We start from the raw sequence: 23,811 nt of genomic DNA, 5'->3' as shown, positions 1-23,811 counted from the left end.
GGAGTACTCACTGGGTCCCTCCTCTTTTTGTGCTTCCTTTCTTTTGAGAAATACGAAAAATAAGCATATCATCGGGGCTTTCATACATTGAAGACAAAGGAGGAAAGTTTAGAGTTTGGAGGGAGAGAGTGTTAGTGTTCTTAGCAGGCCTGCAGAGAAGGGGATATTGGGGAGGCCTGAAAAACCAGAAACCAGCCTTAAGAACCTTCACCCAGACCCAGGCGGGCACATCTGAAGAACAGAAAGAAGGTCCAGGTGTTTGGAGCAGAAGGAGGGTGGGCTGTAGAGAGGTAGGGGGTGAGGCTGGAGAGGTACCAGGTGGTATCTGGTGGGCCTTAAAAAAGGGTTTAGATTCAAGTGTAAACGTGTGCTGGGAAGTATGACTTGATTTGTATCTTTAAAAGGTCAGTCTGACTGCCATGGTGGGAGAATGTATTATGGAGGGGCAAAGAGACCAATGAGGAGATAGTTCTAGTTTTCCATTCATTCAGCAGATACTTATCATGATGGGAGCTCTTAGAGATACAAGAGTGTTGAAAACCGAGCCCCTGCCCTTCTGGCACCTTCCGTGCCTTAGAGCTGTTTTTGGTTGGGGAGATGGAGAGAAGCTTGAAGGTGCAGTGCTCATGGGAAAGGGGTGAGGGCCCAGCAGGACTGGAGACTGCTTCAGCATGGTTAAATGTATGTGATTATTGAAACAGACAAACAGATATGGAAACCAAGCTCCTGTATAAAAGAAAGTGATGACAAATCCATAAGTGGAAATCAAAAAATTTTAAACAATAGCTTATAGCCTATACAGGAAGAGGTTAATGACTTTTCTTTTTTTTTTTTTTTTTAAGAGAGAGCTCATATATCAGTAAGAAAAATGGGGAGTGCGTGGGTGGCTCAGTCAGTTAAGTGTCAGACTCCTGGTTTAGGCTCAGGTCATAATCTCATGGTGTGGGTTTGAGCCCCAAGTCATATTCTGTGCTGACAGTGTGGAGCCTGTTTTGGATACTCTCTCTTACCCCCTCTATCTACCCCTCCCCTGCTTGCTCTCCATCTCTCTCTCTCTCTCTCTAATTAAATAAACATTAAAAAAAAAGATTAAATGGGGATTATTTCAGAATAGAAAAGTTTGGCAAAGGGCAGGAAGAAGGAATTCATTCAAAAAAATCAAATGGCCTGGGATACAAGGTCAGATGACCAGTGGTTTCTGCCCAGTGACACATCAGAAGTGTCTGTGAGGATGTGGAGAAGCAGGGGTACGTGTGCAAGTGTTTGTGGAGTGTTACGTGTTCTGATTATCCAACAATTCCATCTGATTATCCAAATGAATACCTTTTGACCCCCTAGTTTTACTTCTGAAAGTCCATCCTAGGGAAGTAATTGGGTAACAGTGCACAGTTAAAAGTTTAAAATATCCATTGCATCACTATTTGTGATAGCACAAAACCTGAAAGCATCCTAAATGCCACTAATAGACATTTAACCAAATAACTTCCTCCAAACAGTGGGGTATTACATAGCCATTAAAAAGAATAAATAGCGAATCTATCTGGGCAGGGAAAGGAACCTGTAGTATATGGTTTAGTGAAAAACTGAGGAAGTACAATAGCCAGTAGATTATTCCATCATCAGGGAAATGTGTAGCATTAAAATTTAGTTCTAAAATTGTGTTGAGGAAGCTGTGAATTTCACCTCAGTTCCAGAAGCCTGGGAGTTTTTCATGTTCTTTGCATTGCTGATTGCTTTTTAAACAAGAACAAAAACATTGAGACAGTTGAGCTCTAGCAAAGACAATTAGAGAAGGTGAAATTATATGTGTAAAAAGGCTAGTCGAACACCTGGTGCCTACCAAGTGCACCTTTCATGGTGGTAAGGTACTGCCCTGTGTTTATTTGGCAGGGAGCAGGTGGGGGGAGGTTCGGGAGTGGCAGAGAAAAGCCTGCTGGTTGAGTGTCACCTATTGTCTTTCATCTAGATTCCTCCTTGCCTGTCTGGGGCTCCCTGCTCATGTGTCTCTTGCCTTACCCTCCCCACTCTAGCCACTCTTTCAGACTCTTGTTTCTCTTCTCAGCCCCATCCTGGTCTCAGGAGGTAAACCTGATTAGGTCGACCGAAAGCATCAAGCCCTGAGACCCAGGAGAAGACATTTTAAAATTTACTCAAATTATGGTGAACTGCACAATAGTTTTTCACAGTAGCTTGGGAGAAAGTATGATCTATATGTGTGTGTTCTAATACGGAACAATCGCCAAGGTTTATTAGGTGGAAGCAGCCAAGTTTGTCTGACTTGTGTTTGGGAGGGTGCTATGGAGGAGGGAGGTTCAAGGGCCATGTGAGCCAGAAGTGATTGGGGTCTCCTTTGCACAGCAGTCCCTCTGTGAGAGTGAGCGTGCAAGAGTCCAGGCTGCACGGAAACACACCCTCGTGTGGGCCCTGAGGCAGAGCCCTCCTGCAGACTGGCACCTCCCTCTGCCACAGGAGGAGAAAGACCAGTGACAAGCACTCCTGAATGGCTTCCCCTGATCTAAGTGGGGCTATCACAGGACCCTAAGGACAGTGACTGGCCAAAAGAGTCTAGTCGGTCCCTGAGAGCTTCTACCGCCTAGAACACAGAGCCTGAGGTCTCCAGCCCTACTTGCGCACCCTTCACCTGCATTCAGAGTGAACTGAACCTGAACTGCACCTGCTGCTGCAATGCTCTGAAAGACAATTTCACCCACTGCACAGCTTCCAGGATGCCAGACACCACTGCAGATCCCAGTGAGCAGCCAGGTCAGGCTGGTTCGTGTTCCCCTCTTGGGGACAGCAGCATTCTCAGGTAAATTCTTGAGTGGTAGCCCTGACCCAAGTGGTCATGTAGGGGGATCAGAATGAGGTAGCTAAATGGTTGTGTTGTAGTGAATGCCTTTCCTGGTCCTGGATTTGGTGAAACTGCATTGCCAGTCCCTGGTGCTTACACAGAGCTACAGCCCACTCAGTTCCTCTGCGGACACAGATGGGGTGTTTCTTCTCCTACGAGATAGGCCTCTTGAAGACTGGTTTTTAAGAAATGCACATAGGTACAGAATACACAAGCTTGCATTAAAAGGGTTCATAGACTCTTGGCTTAAGAAAGCCAAGCCCGAGACACAATGGAATTTTGGTCTCTTTCCTTCAGAATATCCCTTGGTCATTTTTAGAAAATGTAGATTATATCAAAAGCCATTTCACATATTTTATTCCAAACAAAAGCTGACCATTAAATCCACAATTTAATAGTTGAGATTGTTAGATTTAGCACCTGACATTGTTGTACTGGGAGAGTTTTGGGATTTTGTGTGCTTATACTCTTGTAGATGTTTTAAAAATATATGCATATGAACCAACAAGAACTCTAGTTCTTGAAGAGGTCTTTTTATTACTAATAATTTTGCATCTTGTGGCTGCATAGCAGGCCCCATTGTATGGTGCTGAGGGTGAGGCTAGCTGTGTGCCCAGCACCCTCCCTGCTCCTTCCTGGCCAGTGAGGCCCACCGCATTTTATTTATTTATTTTTTAATGCTTATTTTATTTTTGAGAGAGAGAGACAGAGTGTGAGCAGGAGAGGAGCAGAGAGAGAGGGAAACATAGAATCCGAAGCAGGTTCCAGGCTCTGAGCTGTCAGCACAGAGCCCTATGCGGGGCTCGAACCCACGAACTGTGAGATCATGACCTGAGCTGAGGTCGGACACTTAACCAACTGAGCCACCCAGGTGCCCCAGGCCCACCGCATTTTAGTACTTCTTCACGACTGGGCCTCAACCTGGCCAGAAAGGACATGTTTTAACTCCACCATCTTATAACACACTCTTCGGGGCAAAATAATCCCATCACTTCAGAAAGGCATACATTAAAGAAAACTTTGCCTTTTCATGTGCATTTTCTCCTTTGCTATGCCGAGTCCCTGTGACTGCATGTACCTGTAAATGTTAGGGGATCTGCGCGTAGGTCCTCAGTAGCCTTTCCTGAGTGTGTATGTACTTATGAGTGGGGGGCAAGGGGAGAATGTGCACACAGGTCCCCAGTGGTCCTTCCTTGTGACTGTATACCTGGGAGTAGTGAGGGGTGTGCACATAGGTTCCAGTAGCCTCCCCCTGTATGTTTGTACCTGTGAGGTGAGGGGGGGGGGGTGTGCACCTAGGACCCCAATAACCCCTTCCTGTGTGTGTATGTACCTGTTGAGTGGTGGGGATGTGTGTACACAGGTTCCCTATGGTTCCTCCCTGTGTGTGTGTCCCTGAGAGTGGTGTGGGTGTGCACATAGGAGCCCAGGAACAGAGGTGAGTATAAAGAGCCCATCCCAGGGTGGGGTGCCTTCACATCTGAGTCAACCAGGGTATCTCTTTTGTGGTGTGGCTACTTTCTGGAGCATTTTAGGCCAAGAAGGAGAGGGAAGGCTGCTGGCGATCTATGGGCATCCTCTTCACTCGGAAACATAAGGGATATTTGAATTTTCCAATCTGCATATGATCCCTTGGGCTTCCTGGGGCAGGGCTGCAATAGCAGCCAGCAGTCCTGAAGGGCTCACCTCAAGGGATCCACACTCTACGTGCTTCTTTAGGGCCGGGGGCTGCCTGCCACTGACTGCTCTGTTAAGAAGTCTTATTCCTTCTCTGCTACTCAGTGAGTTCCACGTTGACAAATAATCATCATTGCACAGAATGTTCCTACACCTGCTCCTGTGTTCACCCTTCACAACATCTGAGCACCTGCTACATGCCAGGAGGGCTCAGGCTCTAGGATTGCAGTCTTGAAATGGGCAAGTTACTTCAAAGAGTTTTAGTTGAGTTTAGGAGACAGACAAAACATTTAAACATCATTAAATAAGTCTAAAGTAATGTTAAGTGCTGTGAAGAAAATAGAGCAGGATCTCTTAAATTTCTTGCATGAAACCCATAATAACAAGGGTTTTATGATCTGTACATACTTTGTATACAGCATATATGGTTGAAACAAGTTTCACAAAACAATCCTTGTATAGTGTGTGGTACACTGACATTTTCAGTTCTGTGCCACTGAAAATAAACTGCTGCACATGTGGCAACTTGGGTGAAACTCAAGGAAACCATGCGGAGTTAAATGGATACATATGATAGTTCCATTTATGTAACACTGGTGAGATGATGTAATTATAGATGGAGAATGGTTACTGCTGCCAAGGGTTAGGGATGGGAAGAGGGATGTGGATGTGGCTATTAAGGGGCACACAAGGGCATTCTGTGGTAATGGAACCTTCACATATACAGAGCTGAATGTGTGATGACATTTTGTAGTGCTAGGCATACACACAGATGATTGCAGACATAGTGGGAAACCTAAATACACTCTAGGCTGTACCTAGGTCAGTCTCTGGGTACTGACACTACTTGGTGTTTAAGATGTTGACACTTGAGACTGGGAGAACCACACACAGCCCCTCCCTGCATCCTTATTTCCAACCTCCTGTGAATCTGTAACTACTTCAAAATAAAAAGTTAAAACTGCTGGCCATGACCCCATGAATTGATTATATAACCTAATGGATGAAAACTGTTCGAAAAGCACTACTGCAAAGCACCTGCAGTGGGCAGGGAGGTGGGGAAGGCAACATCGGAGCCCAGACTTGGATTAAGAGGCTTGAGCCTTGTAGAGAAAGGGGCACACAGGCCACAAGGAATAAGTAAGTGCCATGTGCAGACCAGGGGAAGGTGGATGGGGGGCTGTAAGGTGTAATCAGGGTGGTCAGGAGCCAAATGCCTGACCTGGCTTGTGCTTCACAGAGCCCTCTGGTTGCCTTGCAGAGGAGCTTGGCAGGGGCAAGGGGAATGCCCACATGGAGAGATGAGTTGGCTGCTGCAGTGGAACAGGCAAAAGTTGGCAATGGCGTGGACCTCAGAGGTAGCAATGAGGTGAAAAGTGGCTGGATTCGGTGACTGGCTCATAGGTAGAGCCAAAGAACTTAGAATCCTTAGGCAGGCGTTTCTCCGGTAAAAACATTTATCTAAGTAAACCAGAAGTGAACCACACACTAGGAAAACCTGAAGTCTTACTCAATTGTTTCCCCAGTTTATCAGCACTAAGGTAGTGAAGAACCCAAAGCTTTTCTGAGGTGGCTAGCAGGCTCTATTTGTTCACTTGACCTTCACTATTTATGGCCTGAATTGTGCACCCGGCCCCATTCCTATGTTTAAGCTTTAACTCCAAGTATGTCTGAATGGTACTTTATAGATAAGATGCTGAAAGAGGTAATTAACTTAAAATGCGATCATTAAAGTAGGCTGTAATCCAATTTGACTGGTATCCTTATTAAGAGAGGCACAGAAGGATGATGACCTTGTGAGGACACTGAGAAGGCAGCTCTGCAAACTAAAGGAGAGAGGTTTCAGGAGAAACCAATGCTGCCAACCCCTTTGATCTTGAGAGTTCTGGCCTCCAGAACAACTGTTGTTCAAGCCTCTTGGTTTAGGGTACTTTGTTCTGGCAGCCCCAGCACATTAATACATTCACTGTTCTAGACTAACAGCACTTGAATAAGAGGGGTGCCATGTGCTCCTAGGGGACACAGCAACTTTAGTGTGTCCCAGGCTTGCTCCAGTCTCTTCAGCCTCCCTTCCCAGCCTAAAACCCAAAGCTGGCCCTGCCAAAGATACGAGGAAACCCAAGTGCTCCATCTGCCCCAACGAGAAGGTTCTGCCTGTCTGCACAGGTGTGCGATACACAGTACAAAACTTGCATATCCTTCATTTCTCCTTGAGGTACTTTGTGCCTCTTGCTGGTGGTGTCTGCCCCACAGGATTGGAATCTTTTTACTCAAAGCCTTGGCCATTCATTCCCCAATACCAGACAAGGAAGGGTAGCATCTCTCACCCCCATCCATTCTCAGGTGAATTAATTTTGACTCTAACATAAAACAGACACTTGATTAAACATTTATTCACAACGTGCTTGAGTCCTGTTCTGGCTCTAAAGGCAGCCTGCAGCTCTACCTCTTAAACTCCACCTGTGTATACACCTTGGTGATGTCATGGTACCTGCCTTCAGGGGGCTGGTAGTTGGAGACTGGTGGCGTGTAATCTGGCCCTTCTTTTTCAAAGGGGAACAAATTGGGGTCCCGCTTGGTGGCCTCCGCATGTAGCTCTGGGGACAGGAGTTGCAGCTCCTGCAGAGCTTCCTGTTGGGCCTCAAGCATGGACTTGATGGCATCTCTCTCCATCTCATGCTCTCGATGCTTATACAGGGACCACTTCTTCAGAAGCAGAGCTCTCCGCTCACTCTCCTCAAAAGGAAGCTCCATGTGAGGCCGCTGTCTGGGAACACACAAATCCAAAGGTGTGAAGTTGGGGATCACCAGTGTCACTGGCCAGGCAGTCTGGGTGACTGCATATGACCCAGCCCTCCCCACTGCCAGAAACAGATGAGACTTTGAGAAAAACATGGAAGTTAGGGACAAAATAAAGAATGGGATGTTGGTGTAACAGCTGTAACTGACGCTGGAAGCCAGTGCTATTTGCTTTATGTGGACGCAAGAAACAGCGATGCTCTAAGAAAATTGGTAGCACTTCCTCTGCCCCAGGCTGAGACTACCTTTGGGGAGAGGTGACTTTTCAGTGAAGTGGTGTTATGAAAATGAACACCCAAATCCCAGGGAGTCAAGAGCCCAGATCAGCCCACTAGAGTACCAAAAAAGCACGTGCCATGTCCTGTAGGTATGGCAAAGTGCTACTTTATAAATGGTACACTTTTTACAAGGCAGCACACAACAAGCCTACACACAACACATGCCAACTATGAGCATTTGTATCATAAAGCTTGAGGCTAAGTGTTTTCTACCATCAAGATGGGGCAAGGGCTGCAGACCCAAGACCCAAGTCATCAGTCATATAGCTAAAACTCCTCTTGCAAGAAAGCAACAATATGAACTGGCTTATCAAACAGTTATTCCGAGTTTCTTTCCCATTTCAGCCATTCAAGAGCACCACCAAAGAATGCTTTTGCCAACTGAGGTGCCTGCGTGGCTTAGTTGGCTGGGTGTCTGACTTCAGCTCAGGTCATGATCTCGTGGTTCGCCAGTTCAAGCCCTGCATCAGGCTCTCTCCTGTCAGCACAGAGCTGCTTGGATCCTCTGTGTGTCCACCTCCCCCCCCCCCCCCCCCCCGGCTTTTGTGCTCGCTCGCTCTCTTGAAAATAAATATTTAGGGGTGCCTGGGTGGCACAGTCGGTTAAGCGTCCGACATCAGCCAGGTCACGATCTCGCGGTCTGTGAGTTTGAGCCCCGCGTCGGGCTCTGGGCTGATGGCTCAGAGCCTGGAGCCTGTTTCTGATTCTGTGTCTCCCTCTCTCTCTGCCCCTCCCCCGTTCATGCTCTGTCTCTCTCTGTCCCAAAAATAAATAAATGTTGAAAAAAAAAAATTTAAAAAAGTAAAAAAGAATGCTTTTGCCAACTCCCACAAGACAGTCAAGGAGAAAATGACTCGGACCAGGACCTAGTCACCCCACACCCACTCACCCCTTCCTGTCACAGGCATGAAATGAGACAAAACTAGCCAAAGATGATGGAACTCTTTTTTGTCCTGAGAACCTCAACCTTAGAGGACCCTTACCTTGCTTTATCCAAGAGCTTCACAGGTGTTATAAAATCTTCAATGGGGATTAGCTCCTGGCTAGCTTTCTCCAGTCGTCTGATTCTCTTTTTCAAACGGTCCTTTGCTGCTTGGTCTTTTTTAGGATCTACCTTTTTCTTCTTTCTCAGAGGTTCCGCTCTAATGGAAAAGCAAACATTAGACATTTTCCTCTTCAGGTTCAGGAACATGCTGAGACATGGCACTAGGTGAAGTGCCCTGAACTTATACTGAGCTCTCCACTGGGGAAGGAACTATGCAGGGGTCTAACCTCACCAGTGGAGTGTGTAAGGGAGATGGCCTCCAATTCAGGATCCTTGTGAGAACTGTGGGTACTGTTAAGCCAGGAAGGGCTAGAAAAACTTCATATGGCATCAGGATATAAATTAAAAGTACTCATCTTTGGTGTTGGGTTCAGGTGTGCCTTGGGGTTGCAATGGAAACTGAAAATACTAAACGGATGAATTAGAAAATCATTACGTTATAAATGGATTTGTGATTTTTTATTAAAAGTGATTTTAGTAAGACTAAGACAGTATAATAAAAGTGACTGGCATATCCCTATTTACTTTTCAGGATTTCTTAACAAATTTCCCCATCCTAGAGCATTGACAAAAGTCTGATGTACTCCTGAGAACATATATCCTCTGGTGATAATATACTACTAAAAATTAAATTCTCTAGCATCAAGACTGAGCTTTGTGAATCAAGTCCCTAGAAAGTATCCGGACTCCTAGGTGGGAAATCTAGTCCTCATGCCTCTCCCCACCTCTCCAGGGAAGCAGAAATGGAAGGCCCATGGAGAAAGTCTATGCTGTGTCCTTTAAAACATACAAGAATCCCTCTAAAACTAATTTTTATTTAAACCACTTTTAAGTTAAATTTTTGTTTTGTGTTTACAGACAGCAGTGTTCCACATATAGAATGCTGAAAGACAGAAAAGCATCTGCCAAAATTTTACTGAGAAAATTTGCAGGAAATTAATTTTGCAAACAATGTCCAGTGGTCTCTTGCTTTCTTCTGTTCATATGCACATCAGTCTCCCGCTGACACCCCCAAAGAGGTCAGGCCCACGGTAGTTTACCTCATGGGAATGAGTTCCCAGAAGGAAAATAATGAAGCTCGCTGGTGGGTGTCTCTAATCTGTGTCTGCCAAGTTCCCAGAAGCCTGAAAGAGATAGGATATATAAATGTCTGATTCTCCCCACTGAACAGGAAAAATGGAAAAAATTATGATACTCAAAATCTGGGGCCCTTGTAACTATTGGATGTGACGACGAGGTCAATGTGGGAGACTTCAACCCCCCCTCCCCCCCCCCCCGTTCACACTAGAGAGCACTTGGGCAGGGTCCCTGCTCGCCAGGGTCCTTGGTTTTCCAACCACAGGAAGAGGCGCCATCAGCTAGCTCCTCCCGAAGATAAAGTGGTCAAGAATGGTCAGGGAGGGAGCGCAGGCGAGACACCCGCCCGAGACACTACTGAGGTCCGCACTCACCAGCTCCCCGAGCGCAGAGCGCGGGCGGAAGCTCTCAGCGCTGCGACAGCCATGGCCCCTCTGGCAGCCGACCGGCTGCTTCCGGGCGCACACCCTTGGCTGTCCGTCCCGCCGTGCGCCTCGCAAAGGACCGGCCTTCCCGTGGCTCCGCGTTCCCGCGTTCCGGCTGAGGAGGGCTGGATTGCACCTGGCCCGCCCCCGACGTGGCCCCGCCCCGCACGTCCCGACGGCGCGCGGGCAAGCTCTGAGCGCTTAGCACCTCGCGTGACGTCTTCCTTTCCGCCTATGTTTGCGGCTGAGAGCCTTCCCCGGCTGAGGGCACGACCCCGCCAGTGGTTCCCCTAATTAGTCGGCCTGTGCCCCTGTGAGGGTCAAGACCCCACAGTGCAGCCGGAGTGGCCGAGAGGGCGTCCTTATGGGTCCAAGTGCCCCCGTCTGTGAAAACGGCCCCGATCTTCCATAAACGCGTTCGTCTCGGCATCCCCCTGACCCATCCCGGGACTAGTTCGTTCCCCCGTTTTCGTCTGAGCCCGGGGCTGCGGCCCCTGCCGGCAACAACATCCCGGCTCTGGCACGTGGCCTGGCGCTCTCAAGATGCCCAATAAACGCGTGTTGATGAATGACGGAAGCTAGCTAATTAGTCGGACTCGGAACCAGCGAGGTAGAGAGCTGGAGAGAGGCCGTTCACGCCATCCTGACCCCTCCCGACCCGGCGGCCCGGGCTGCAACTCGAGGCCCTGTTCGCCCGCCGCACTCCCAGCCGACCCCCTCGGCGGCAGCCGCGCCAGGGCGGGCCCCAAGCGCAGCCAGCCTGCTTTGCCCCTACCCAAGAAGGAGCCTGGCGGCCCCGTCTGCGCAGGGAGCGGTTTCCCGCCGGGGCGATTTGGCAGGTGCGCGCCGTGACTTCCGGCGTTGCCCGGGAGCCGCCGGAGGAGGAGCGGCGCAGGGGATGCGGCTGTGGCGGCGGCGGCGGCGGCCGAGCGCGGGGGGCGGCTGTGGCGGCGGAGGGGGGCGCGGGCCGGCGATGGCGCGGCGGCGCTGAGGGCGCTGGGCGGGCGGCGGCCGGAGGGCGGCGCGGGAGGAAGCAGCAGCGGTGGCTCCATGGCCCGGGCGCGCTGAGGGACACGGCTCTCGCCTCAGCCCGGCGGCGGCGGCGGCGGCGGCCGAACAATGAAGCTCCTGAAGCCGACCTGGGTCAACCACAATGGTGAGTGCGCGCAGTGGTCGCGGAAGGCAGAGCCTGGAGTGGGGTCGGGGTCTAGAGTAGGGTCAGAGCCGCGCACAGGCCGTGCCCGCCTCGCCCCCCGACGCGCCCGGTGCCCGGTACCCAAACCGCGGGGTTGGCGAGAGCGGACTTTGTCCTCGGCACGGGGAAGCCGGCGAGCTCGGGCACGTGCTCCGCTTGCCCTCAGCGAATTCCCCTTCACCCCTGGCACTTACACTGAGCCCTCGGTCGCCCACCCGTGGTCCGTGGAGGAGCCGCGGCCTGCCTCCGGGGAGCGGCCCTGGGCGCCAGCCAGCTCCTGCCACTCGTCTGCATCAGCCAGGATGTGCTCAAATGGTCCAGTGTCTGAAACTGGGGTCCAGTCCCCCTTGTGGCCTTTCAGTGGCAGGGTGAACACCTGAAATATGCGTATCTCTGCCCTGGTGAAGGGGCTGCCAGGATCTGGTGACAGTGCCCCCATTTGGGGGACTGTGGCTCGGGCCCCAAGGTCCCACAGCTGAACGAACCACGTTTGTTCTGTACTGAGACATCAGGGTGACTTGGGTTGGAGCTCATAAGGCGAGTGGTGATCTAGGAGAAGGCTTTCCTTAGCCCTGTGGCAGTGGCTCCAGAGCACACCCTTGGGGAACAGACTCTTTCAGTCCTCTGGTTGCGTACAGATAAGCACCCAAAACTGGTAGCACAGTTTGTCATAGTTGTACTTGATTGGCACAACTGCTGCAGGAATTGGCCTTTGCTCCCCAGGGAGGTGAGGAGAAAGAGCCACCCCCCTCCCCAATCTCCCTGCTGATAGCACTGAAGCCCAGGGAGCACTTCTCCAGCCTAAGGCCTGAAGCCCTGATTCCAGGCTGTCTCTGCTGACAGGAAAAGGGTCACCCTGATTGTCTTGTTCCTCATTTCTACTTTGCAATGCGACTAGAGGGAGCTAGTGTTTTCTTTGAGAGCAAGTAGAAGCCCCTTTTTTATACATGTGTAGCTTTTTAGTTTTGAACTTAATCCCAGGATGTTTTCTACTATTGCAAGTGAACTGAACTGAAACTGTATGTCCTTACAGTCAGAAGTGCTCTTTCCTTCCATCTTCTTGTGTGACATCCTTCTCATTTTTCAGTGTCCCGATGAGGTCACCTTTTTTGTTGTTGTTCCCATTTCTCCTGTTGTATTCCACTTGATGTGCCCTGTCCCTGTGGGTTTACGTTTCATATTACTCACCCTCCAGCCCCAGCCCCAGGGCAGGGCCTCATTCTATATTCCCTGCTAAACTCAGCAGTACCTCCCACACAAAGGGTATGTGGTAAATATTGGGTACAAGAGGTATGCTGAGGTTTCCATAATTTACAAATACATAATTAGGTTTACTGTGCATGAAAGCAAAAGTGGTGAACTTGAGTTTCATTTCTCCTGTGCTGATCTCCAAGAGCATTTCCTGATGTGTAGCATGTAGATCTTTCCCTGGAGAATTGGGCAAATGTTCGTTAATTATAAATTATGGTGCTTGTGAGTCAGGAAAGGAAACATTTTGTTATGAACTAGTTTGCTGTGTAAGTGAAGATCTGAAGGAATTTTTATTTTAAAATGCTTTGTCTGGATCAATTTTTGTGTATGGTCTACCCCTCTTCAGTCTCTTTTACTTCTTGCCATATAATTTCTAACTTTGTGATAAACTCCTTTGTAAGACACAAGTTTTATGCTATGTAAGCATAAGTATGTCAAGATGCTTAAGCGATTAGGTACAAATGAGAGAGAGTCTGCAACCAGGCCAGCAGCCAAACATCCCAGCCTGGCAGAGTGGGCAGAGCAGTGGGCTCTGGCCTCTTGTTGTTATAGTCTCTCTCTCTCTATGGTCCTAGAATAGAACAGGATGATATCTGCTCTGCTTTCTTCACAGTACAAATGTGATCTTTGGTAGCAAAGGTAGACACAAAAGGTAGACACAAAAAAAGGTAGAATATAAAGTGCTTTCGAAATCTAAGAGACAATAATAAATTAAGACTGGTGGGATAGGATATAACTTTCTTTTAAAATATCCTGAAATCAACCTCTGTCTCTTCAAGTGTTCAGAAGGACTGTCAGGGTAGATTACCACTATCTGAAGGACATGATAGTGATCTAGATCACTACTGAGCAGTCTTTTAAAGACTGGTGAATAGTAGTTGCTGCAGGGAACAGGGGCTGCTTAGCCAGAAGCCAGAGTTGTGGCTAGTGGCCAGTAAAATCACACTTACTTTGGATTAACAAACCCAAAAGACCGTGGTGCTTTGGAGAGTGCATCCTTGCACTTTCTGCCTTCCTGATGCTGCATTTATGTCTCCTGACCCGTTCTGTGGCTTGAACATACTTTTTCTGGTGTCTGAGAGTCCAAAGAGGGAAGGAGCAGAGAGCCCAGCATATTACCTGTGGGGGCAGAATCCATTCACACATGGTGGAGAGGACAGCTAGAATAGAGCAGGTTAAAGGCAAAGGAAGAAATATCTGTTGGTGTGTAAGCATTCTTTTGGTCTCCATCTTCCTGGTTAATAATATTGGTAAGACCTTTCCTCTAAGCTAGGTTTCTCAGCCTCAGCACTATTGACACTTTGGGTCACATAATTGTTGTGAGGACCATACTGTGTGTTGTAGGATGTTAATATCCCTGGCCTCAATCCATCGGATACCAGTACCACCCCCCACCCCCAAACACACACACTCAATTGTGACGACCAAAAATGTCTCCAGACATTGCTGGTATCCCCTGGTGGCCAGAATCATCCCCAGTTGAGAATCACTGCTTTAAAGTGACCAGTAAATTAATAAATCTTGAGGTGTGTCATATCACAGTGAAATGAGCCTTGAACATGGAATCAGACTGGATTCAAGATGCCATCATTTATTACCTGTAAATACTTAGGCTTGTGACTCCACTTCTAGGCCTTGGTAAAGTTGAGGAAATGTAAAGATTTGTTCCTGTTATTTCACCCTGTACTCAAATATGAAAGACTGTCTTAAGATATATAATAAAAGCTAATAATATTTATTACTTACATAGGAGTTATGTACCAGCCACTGTTTATACCCGTTTTACTCTGTGTTCTTGGATATTGTATTCCATATATATTTAATTTTATTTTAGGCTTGGCCAGAATAAGGTTCATTTATAAGTTAGGTTAGTTTGTATTTTAGAAAATTTCATGGAAATTCATGTTCTTGGGGTGCCTGGAGGGCTCAGTCAGTTAAGCATCCGCTTTTGATCTTGGCTCAGGTCGTGATCTCATGGTTCGTGGCATTGAGCCCTGGGTCTGGCTCTGCACAGACAGCATGGAGTCTGCTTGGGATTCTTTCTCTCCCTCTCTCTCTGCCCCTCCCTCCATATGTGCATGCTTTCTCTCTCTCAAAATAAATAAATAAACTTAAAAAGAAAAAAAAGAAATTCATGGTTCTTCCCATCCCTGGGCCTTTGTTCCTGAGAGTTTCTGGAATTTTTCACCCCTGAGCAGATAGCGTTCATGCTCAGCTCTTCAGGGAAGCCCATTCTAACCAGAAGGGCCAGGACTGAAAGAACTCTTGTCCTCCCTTGGCCTCTGGCTCACACTTTGATGGCATTGTTGTAAAAAGGCATTTGGCAAATTTTCAACACTGGGATAATTTGTCAGTTAATCACATTGCTTTATGGTGGATGTTTTTGCTTCTGCCCTTTAATTGGATTATTTTTCCCCCTACCCTATGTCCTTTCAGAAGGGATTTCAAGACATCTTCCTGAGACATATACTGCATCTGGGTGAAAATAAATAAGTCAGCTTGAAGGAGAAATGCAAGCAGGATAGTACAGTAATGAAGTCAGCAGCGGGTGTGGAAAGGCCCTGCGTGGTTGCTAGAGGGGCACCGCAGACTTATCTCTGAGAACAGCCTGGGAGGGACCCTAATGGTGATATTTTATGATTGCAGTGGTCGTTAAGATAAGCTTTGCAGTTTGTTTATGTCAGGGGTTCTCAAACAGGCCAATGTCTGGAAACACTTTTGGTTTTTACAACTGAAGTGGGGGTGCTACTGGCATCTAGTAGGTAGAGGGTGGGACTGCTGCTGAACACCCTACAGCATGCAGGACATTCCCCCATAGTAAAGAACCACCTGGCCCAAAATGTTAGTGGTGCTGAGATTGAGAAACCCTGCTCTACATAAGAACTTTGTTTTGTTTTGTTTTTTTAAATATGAGAGAGAGCACGCAAGTGGGGGAGAAGGGCAGAAGGGAGGAGAGAGAGTGAATCTTAAGCAGGCTCCATGCTCAGCACAGAGCCTGATGCAGTGTTCGATCCCGTGACCCTGGGATCATGACCTAAGCCAAAATCAGGAGTTAGTCACTCAACCAGCTGAGTTACCCAGGCACCCCTAGATAGAACATTTTTATTGTTATTTGCCTTTTTATGTATTTGTCTCATGGTTCCAACTAGATTATAAGTTTCGTGAAGACGAGAATTTTATCTTTTATTTTGGAGTCAGATAGTCTTGTTCTTGAATCTCTGTGCTCTGCTGCTCACCAAATATGTGTTACAGAGTTTCTTTTAATTTCATTTCCTGACTTGTTAAATGAAGCCAATAACACCTGTCTCACCTGCTACCTATCAAGGCTCAGGAAACCCAAGCTCTCTCCATAACTCATTGAGTTATGCCTGAAGACAGTAGGTTGATTTAAAAAAAGAACCAGAATACATTTGAAGAAGATTCAGAAGACAACTGGGTGAGATTTTAACTTAGATAATATACATGTGGATCTTTCACTTATTTATGGATGAAACTTTGAGCCATTCTGGAGGGAAGATCCATGGTGATCAGAGGTAAATAAGGCTACCCCTATATATGGAAGGCTGTGTAGTAGGTGGGAGAGAAGGACATACAGACTACATTCTACGATGCAGGTGGTAACCAGGAGCTACACGAGTGAGCCACAATAGTGCTGGGGACAAGGGCCTTGTTTGTGGGTGAGCCTTGATGGGGTTGGATTGTGGTGGTGGAAAAGGCACTGCTGCTGTGGAAGTGTCAGAAGGAAAAGCCTGGGGAAGATTGAGAGCATTTTATGAAAGGAGTAGATGAAACAAACAGATAGCAAGTGGTTCAGAACACCTCTGGCTTAAAGAAAACCCATTTGGGTCAAACCTTGCTGCTTTTGAAAGCCATACCTGTTTTGATGCATTAACTAACCTAGGATAGACCAAATCACAGGGAGGCTGCCCTGGCTAGAGCTACTATAATGAGAGACAAACAAGAGGCAGCAGGCCCCATTTGAAGGCCAGGAAAAGACCTTCATAGGAGTGGTCTCCAGGTCTGCTGCATCATCCATCAGAAGGTCCTGCACAAGAGAGGCACTCAGTGAATTCATCCATTCAACAAATAATGAGTACAGATTGTGTGCCAGGGGCTCAGTGCTGGCAATGTAACAGTGAACCAAGCAGCATAGCAGGATCTTTTGAGGAGCAGCATGTGATGCATTTAGCCAGTGAGACTAGAAGGGCTATCTGCTGGGAGCGTCCTGTCTAAGCAGACAGGGAGAGGGAGGAGAGGAGCACATGGGGGAGACAGCAGACATCATAAACAAGCAGTTGCAGAGAACATTAGATGGGTGAGTGTGTGGAGAAACAGCCGACAGATGAGGAGCACTGTGGTAGGGTTGGAGGGTGGGAGAATTTTTTTTTTTTAAGTTCATTTATTTAATTTGAGAGACAGCACCAGCGGGCGAGGGCAGAGAGGGAGGGGGACAGGGGAAGAGAGAGGGAGAAAGAGAAAGAATCCTAAGTAGACTGCGCTGACAGTAGAGAACTCAGGGCTCGAACTCATGAGCTGTGAGATCATGACCTGAGCCAAAGTCAAGAGTGGGATGCTTAACTGAGCTAACCAGGCACCCCAAGGGTGGGAGAATTTTAAGTAGGGTGCTTTGGGAAAGACTGAGTGCAAAGGTAACGTGAGCAGACTGTTGCAGGAAGCAGACTCTTAAGAGTGAGAGGCCTTGCATGCAGAATTATTAACGGAGGGGCATCTGGGTGACTCAGTCGGTTAAGCGGTTAAGCGTCTGATTTTGGCTCAGGTCATGATCTTGCAGTTCATGGGTTCAGGCCCTGCATCAGGCTCTGTGCTGACGGCTCAGAGCCTGGAGCCTGCTTCGGATTCTGTGTCTCTCTCTCTGCTCACACTCTGTCTCTCAAAAATTAATAAATGTTAAAAACAATTAAAAAAAAAGAATTATAGGGGAGTGCTGGAAGCAGGACTGGACAGGGAGAAGGTGAGTTGAGATGCAAGTGCAACAAAAGCTGCAGCTGACCTTGTTAGCTCTGCAGCTAGTCCTTGTAAATTGTCCTGAATTGAGGTGAAGGGCCAGGTCTTTCCATTTCCATGTCCACAGTCATTGGGCACAGGCTCTCTTGAGGAGGGGACCTGACCTTGGTCAAAGCAGTTCTTCCACTGAGGTCAGGTCCCCTATGGAGAAGGTCTGAGCTGGGAGCTTTCACAGGCTGCCAACATTCCCGTAGCTGGGGGCAGGTGCTTCATTCCTGGAGGGAGGGGACCTAGCCAGGTACCACTACATCTGTGACAGGCCCATTGGAGGTGAGGAAGGCTCCTCTGAGGGACGAGCATTACAGGCAGAGAGTACTTGCCTGGCAGGTTTGAGGAATAGTATGGATGTCTTGTGATTGGAGCTGCACATGGACAAGAGCACCAAGGAATGAGGCCGAAGAGAGCAATGGGCTGACTGGGAGGGCCTGGTGGCTGCTAGGCCTCAGTTCACAGTGCCTTGTGAGCAGAGGAGTAACATGGTCTGACTTGGGTCTTAGAAATCCCCCCTATTGCTGCACGGGGACTAGGATGGGTATTGGGGCAAGGGAGGAAGCTGAGAGACCCATTAAAAGGCAGTTGCAATGATCCAGGCAAGAGATGACTGTGGTTTGGACCAGGGTCATGATAAAGGAGTGATGATGGAGGTAATAGTGCTGGTGAGAAATAGCTGGATTCTATATGAGTATATATGTTTTTTGGTATAATTTACATACATTATTTTATAAAATTATAGTGAAACATACAGACAATTCGTATACAGACAATTGGATGAATTTCGGCAAATAAATACACTCTCTAACTCATTCCCAACTCAAGATACAGAACATTTGCACCTCCCTAGAAAGTTTGAGTTACAGATATATTGTGAAGATAGTCACCAGGGCACAATGTGGGATGTGAAATGGAGTGACTCCCAGGTGAAGGGCAGGGTTGCTGTCCAGTGAGATCAGTAAGACTGTGAACCAGGCAAACAGAGAGGAAGAGCCAGGATTCAATTAGAGGAGGTAGACCAAATGAGGCCACCACACAGGGCCTTCCCCAGGTGCCCATTTAAGTAGCTTCTTTATCTTCTCCCTTTTGAAAACACTATAGAGTTCCATTCTAGAGCTGTTGTTAAGGAATAGGACAATATTTTGGCTAGTTGCCATATATAATTATACTAGGATACATCTTATGGTGTATACGTGTTTCTAGATAATGAAGCATTTTGTGATTGGGTATTTTTAATTTGTAAAATTATTTTTTTTATCACAGTAATATCTGTTCAGTTTAGGAAAAAATAGAAAATGCAAAAAGGAAAACAAACATATTGCTAAAGCTTTTTAAATGGTCTTTGAGACTATTTGGAAAAAAATAACTGGGTGGCTTGGTGCTTTTTAAAAAAACACACACGTTTTATTTAGTGTACATAACACATTGCAAAAATGTCTGCATTCTTTAAAATCTTAGCTAAATCCCTGATACCATAGCAAATTCAGTATTTTTATTGTGTAGCCTCCCTTCAGATCTTGCATTGCACATATAACTGGAGTAATTAAAATGTTGCTCTGCATTTTCTACTTAAATATTATTGTAGGTTTGTTATTTTTATTTTACTTTTTTTTAAATGGAGATATAATTAACATGGCGTTAATGTTTCAGGTGTACAATGTAATGATTCCATGTTTGTATATATCGCAAAATGATAACCATAATAAGTCTAGTTAACATCCATCACCATACGTAATTACAGAATTTTTGTCTTGCAAAGAGAACTTTTAAGATAGTAAATCTTTCAAGTATGGGATACAGTATTATCAACTGTAGTGTTATTTTCTTAATCGTTAAAGCTACGTTTTCCTCCCTGTGGGAACATTGTTTTTAATTGCTTTTAATTTTCTAATGGAACTGTATAGAAGAGATTATTATGTTTACAGAAATCCATTTGCAGATAACTTTTAAGGAATTTATCTGTTCTGCAAAAATAGAGGAGAAAAGAGTATGAAGAAATAGATAATGACTGTTACCAAAGCTTCCTTGATTATGTATTGGCAAACAGTACTGGAGAAGTCAATGATATACCTGTCACTTTCTTCTTTAGTTTGTGGCAAATACACACACACACACACACACACACACACACACACACACACACACGGTTACATGATTTCTACAGCTTCCTTCCTGTGCTGTTTTGAATCTCTCAGCCACCTGATACCTATGAGATGTCATTGTGGTAGTGCTTACTTAAGGAGACTGGAGGAGAAGTTTTTGTGGTTGAAAGCAGTAGAGGTAACAGCAGCAGATGGCTTTGTGAGCCAGCCAAGACTGTACTTCCACTTGCAGGTGTTTGGTGACATCTGAATCCCCACTTCAGGAGATGAGGAGCCTGCTTTTCACAGATTGGGATGCTAGTGATACTGAAAGTGTTTTTTGAATTTTGGGCCTCTGCTGTAGGCTTTCTCCAGCCATTAACAAGTATTTATTGAGTGCCTACTGTGTGCCAAGCTACAGCTCTAGGTACCCTGGTGACTCTGTGACTGAAACAGACAAAAATTGCTGACCTCTTGGAGTTTACATTCTGGTGGTTGGGGTGGACAAACATGCAATAAAGGAAATTATACAGTATATAAAAAGTTGTTAAGAAAAAAAATAGATGAGAATTGGGAGTGGTTGTGCCAAGTTGAGGAGTAATACTTTCAACTAGGGTGGTTAGAGCAGGACTCAGTGAGAGGGCAACATTGAGCAAAGACTAAAAAAAGGTGAGAAAGGATTGTGTGTGTGTCTGGGAAAAGAGCTTCCAGCTGAGGAAGGAACCAGTGCAGGGTGCTGAGTGGAAGCGCATCTTCACAGTCTAGGAACAGAGGGGAGGCCTTGGCTCTGGGCCAGTGACTGGTGAGAAGGCAAAAGATGAGGCCAGAAAAGTTGTGGGGCTGGTGGGGCCGTTGTGCTGGGCCTGTTGGTTCCCCTGTCCCAGGCATAGTCTTAGCCAGTGGGTAGATGACAGGTAGAGTAGGTTTGAGCCGGAAGATCAGGAGTTCTGTTGTAGAGAAGATGAAGATGAGATGTCTGTAGACAGCTGGATAGAGGAGCTAGCTGCACATTAGAGCACTTAGGTGCAGAGAGATATTTGGTTGTAGATGTAAAAGTGCATATTATCACCTGCAGAAGGAATCAGTTTTATTTACAACCACTTATGTTTTGATATTTTCCTTTTACATTACTACATACATACACGCACATATTTAAAAACAGACCATATATATGTGTGTATTTATTTATTATTGAGATAGTTGTAGATTCTCACACAAATGAAATAATACTAGGAGATTCTTTGTACACTTTGCCCAGTTTCTCCCACTGGTAACATTTTGTAAAACAACAGTATAATATCACATTGACATTGATATTGACACAATCCATCTCTTATTCAGACTTTTCTACTTGTATTTGTATTCATTGGGAGCAGGGGGCGGGGGGCACATTAGTTCTATACAGTTTTTCACCTATGTGGGTTCATGTATCCACTACCATAGTAGACACTGAGCAGTTCTATTCCCCAGGAAAGCCATTTGGTCCAGGACTCTTATTTGTTGGGAGATTTTTGATAACTGATTTATTTTCTTCACTAGTTATGGGTGTGTTCAAATTTTCTATTTCTTCCTGTTTGAGTTTTGGTAATGTGTGGGTGTTTAGGAATTTGTCCATTTCTTCCAGGTTGTCCAGTTTGTTGGCATATAATTTTTCATAGCATTCCCTGGTAATTGCTTCTATTTCTGAATTTTCATTCATGATTTTATCTGTTTGGGTCCTCTCTCTTTTTGAGAAGCCTGGCTAGAGGTTTATCAGTTTTGTTTGTTTTTTCAAAAAAACCCGAACTCTTAGTTTCGTTGATCTGTTTTTTTTTTTTTTAATTCTATATTCATTTCTGCTCTGATCTTTATTATTTCTCTTCTTCTGCTGGGTTTGGGGTTTCTTTGCTGTTCTTCTTCTTGTTCCTTTAGGTGTGCTGTTAGATTTTGTATTTGGGGTTTTTCTTGTTTCTTGAGATAGGCCTAGATTGCAATGTATTTTCCTCCTAGGACTGCCTTTGCTGCATCCCAAAGGGTTTGGATTGTTGTGTTTTCATTTTCATTTGTTTCCATATATTTTTTAATTTCTTCTTTAATTGCCTGATTGGCCCATTCGTTCTTTAGTAGGATGTTCTTTAACCTCCATGCATTTGGAGGTTTTCCAAACCTTTTCCTGTGGTTGATTTCAAGTTTCATAGCAGTGTGATCTGAAAGTGTGCATAGTATGATCTCAATTCTTGTCTATTTATTGAGGGCTGTTTTGTGACCCAGTGTGTGATATATCTTGGAGAATGTTCCAGGTGCACTCGAGAAGAAAGTATATTCTTGCTGCTTTAGGATGAAAAGTTCTAAATATATCTGTCAAGTCCATCTGGTCCAGTGTATCATTCAGAGCCATTGTTTCTTTATTGATTTTCTGTCTAGATGATCCGTCCATTGTTGTAAGTGGAGTATTAAAGTCCCCTGCAATTACCACATTCTTAACAATAAGATTGCTTATGTTTGTGATTAATTGTTTTATATATTTGGGTGCTTCCGAATTTGGTGCATAGACATTTATAATTGTTAGCTCTTCCTGATGGATAGACCTCGTAATTATTATGTAATGCCCTTCTTCATCTCTTGTTACAGCCTTTAATTTAAAGTCTAGTTTGTCTGATATAAGTATGGCTACTCCAGCTTTGTTTTGGCTTCCAGTAGCATGATAAATAGTTCTGCATCCCCTTACTTTGAATCTGAAGGTGTCCTCGGGTCTAAAATGGTATCTTACAGACAGCAAATAGATGGGTCTTGTTTTTTTTTGGTCCATTCTGATACACTGTGTCTTTTGATTGGAGCATTTAGTCCATTTACATTAAGTGTTATTATTGAAAGATAGGGGTTTAGAGTCATTGTGTTATCTGTAGGTTTCATGCTTGTACTGATGTCTCTGGTATTTGTGGTCCTTGCAACATTTCACTCACAGAGTCCCCCTTAGGATCTCTTGTAGGGCTGGTTTAGTGGTGATGAATTCCTTCAGTTTTTGTTTGGGAAAACCTTTATCTCTCCTTCTATTCTGAATGATAGGCTTGCTGAATAAAGGATTCTTGGCTGCATATTTTTCTTGTTCATCACATTGAAGATTTCCTGTCATTCTTTTCTGGCCTGCCAAGTTTCAGTAGATAGGTCTGCTACTACCCTTATGTGTCTACCTTTGTATGGTAAGCCCCATTTATCCCTAACTGCTTTCAGAATTCTCTCTTTATCCTTGTATTTTGCCAGTGTCACTCTGATATGTTGTGCAGAAGATTGATTCAAGTTACGTCTGAGAGGAGCTCTCTGTGCCTCTTGGATTTCAGTATTTGTTTCCTTCCCCAAATTGGGGAAGTTCTCAGCTGTGATTTGTTAAAGTACACCTTCAGCCCCTTTCTCTCTCTCTCTCCTTCTCCTGGAATTCCTATGATATGGATATTGTTCTGTTTGATTGAGTCAGTTCTCTAATTCTCCCCTTGTGATCCAGGATTTTTTTTGTCTCTCTCTCTTTTTTTATTTTAATTTTTATGTTTACTTATTTCTGAGACCGAGAGAGACAGAGGATGAGCGGGGGAGGGGCAGAGAGAGAGGGAGACACAGAATCCGAAGCAGGCTCCAGGCTCTGAGCTGTCAGCACAGAGCCCAACACGGGGCTCGAACTCATGAACCGTTTGATCATGACCTGAGCCGAAGTCGGTCACCCAACCGACTGAGCCACCCAGGCACCCCTCTCTTTTTTTTTTTTTTTTTTAAATGTTTATTTACTCTTGAAGGAGAGAGATAGAACGTGAGTGGGGGAGGGGCAGAGAGAGAGGGAGACACAGAATCTGAAGCAGGCTCCATGCTCTGAGCTGTCAGCACAGAGCCCGATGCGGGGCTCGAACTCACAATCTGTGAGATCATGACCTGAGTGAAGTTGGTTGCCCAGCCGACTGAGCCACCCAGGCGTCCCTGTCTCTCTTTTTTTCGGCTTCCTCTTTTTCCATAATTTTATCTTCTAATTCACTTATTCTCCCCTCTGCCTCTTCAGTCCATGCTGTGGCCGCCTCCATTTTATTTTGCACCTCATTTATAGCATTTTTTATTTCATCATTACCATTTTTTAGTTCCTTGATCTCTGCAGCA

The 23,811-nt window shown here is 45.9% G+C and overlaps 2 protein-coding genes across 4 annotated transcripts in view; one reads left to right on the top strand and one right to left on the bottom strand.

The window, feature by feature from the left end:
• LOC106983596 (protein HIRA) overlaps positions 1 to 23,811 on the top strand; it is a 104,936-nt gene that overhangs the window by 1,925 nt on the left and 79,200 nt on the right. Inside the window, exon 1 of one of the 3 annotated variants that reach the window (XM_027049622.2) lies at positions 11,170 to 11,308. The exons of 1 other annotated variant lie outside the window; for it this stretch is intronic. In XM_027049622.2, coding sequence (XP_026905423.1) covers positions 11,272 to 11,308 — 37 coding nt within the window. In that variant the 5' untranslated portion in view covers positions 11,170 to 11,271. Of the gene's footprint in view, positions 1 to 11,169; positions 11,309 to 23,811 lie in introns of those variants that run through there. One more of the 3 variants, XM_053206324.1, reaches the window with a different exon arrangement.
• Positions 6,902 to 10,846, bottom strand: MRPL40 (mitochondrial ribosomal protein L40). The gene is made up of 4 exons (XM_027049627.2): positions 10,102 to 10,846; positions 9,691 to 9,774; positions 8,589 to 8,747; positions 6,902 to 7,295 (listed from the first exon to the last, which is right to left on the bottom strand). Exons 1-4 carry the CDS (start codon positions 10,152 to 10,154, stop codon positions 6,971 to 6,973), a joined length of 621 nt encoding a protein of 206 aa, XP_026905428.1. The 5' UTR covers positions 10,155 to 10,846; the 3' UTR covers positions 6,902 to 6,970.

This window comes from Acinonyx jubatus, chromosome D3, assembly GCF_027475565.1.
Source record: "Acinonyx jubatus isolate Ajub_Pintada_27869175 chromosome D3, VMU_Ajub_asm_v1.0, whole genome shotgun sequence".
In the NCBI taxonomy this organism is placed as follows: Eukaryota; Metazoa; Chordata; class Mammalia; order Carnivora; family Felidae; genus Acinonyx; species Acinonyx jubatus.
This window is presented reverse-complemented; position numbering and strand designations above follow the sequence as displayed.

Excerpts from the sequence above, each read along its gene's own strand:
- MRPL40 (XM_027049627.2), bottom strand. The coding sequence starts at position 10,154 with ATGGCTGTCGCAGCGCTGAGAGCTTCCGCCCGCGCTCTGCGCTCGGGG. Across the intron at positions 8,748-9,690 it reads TGGGAACTCATTCCCATGAG|AGCGGAACCTCTGAGAAAGA; the intron begins GTAAACTACCGT and ends CTTTTCCATTAG. Across the intron at positions 7,296-8,588 it reads AAGCTCTTGGATAAAGCAAG|ACAGCGGCCTCACATGGAGC; the intron begins GTAAGGGTCCTC and ends GTGTGTTCCCAG.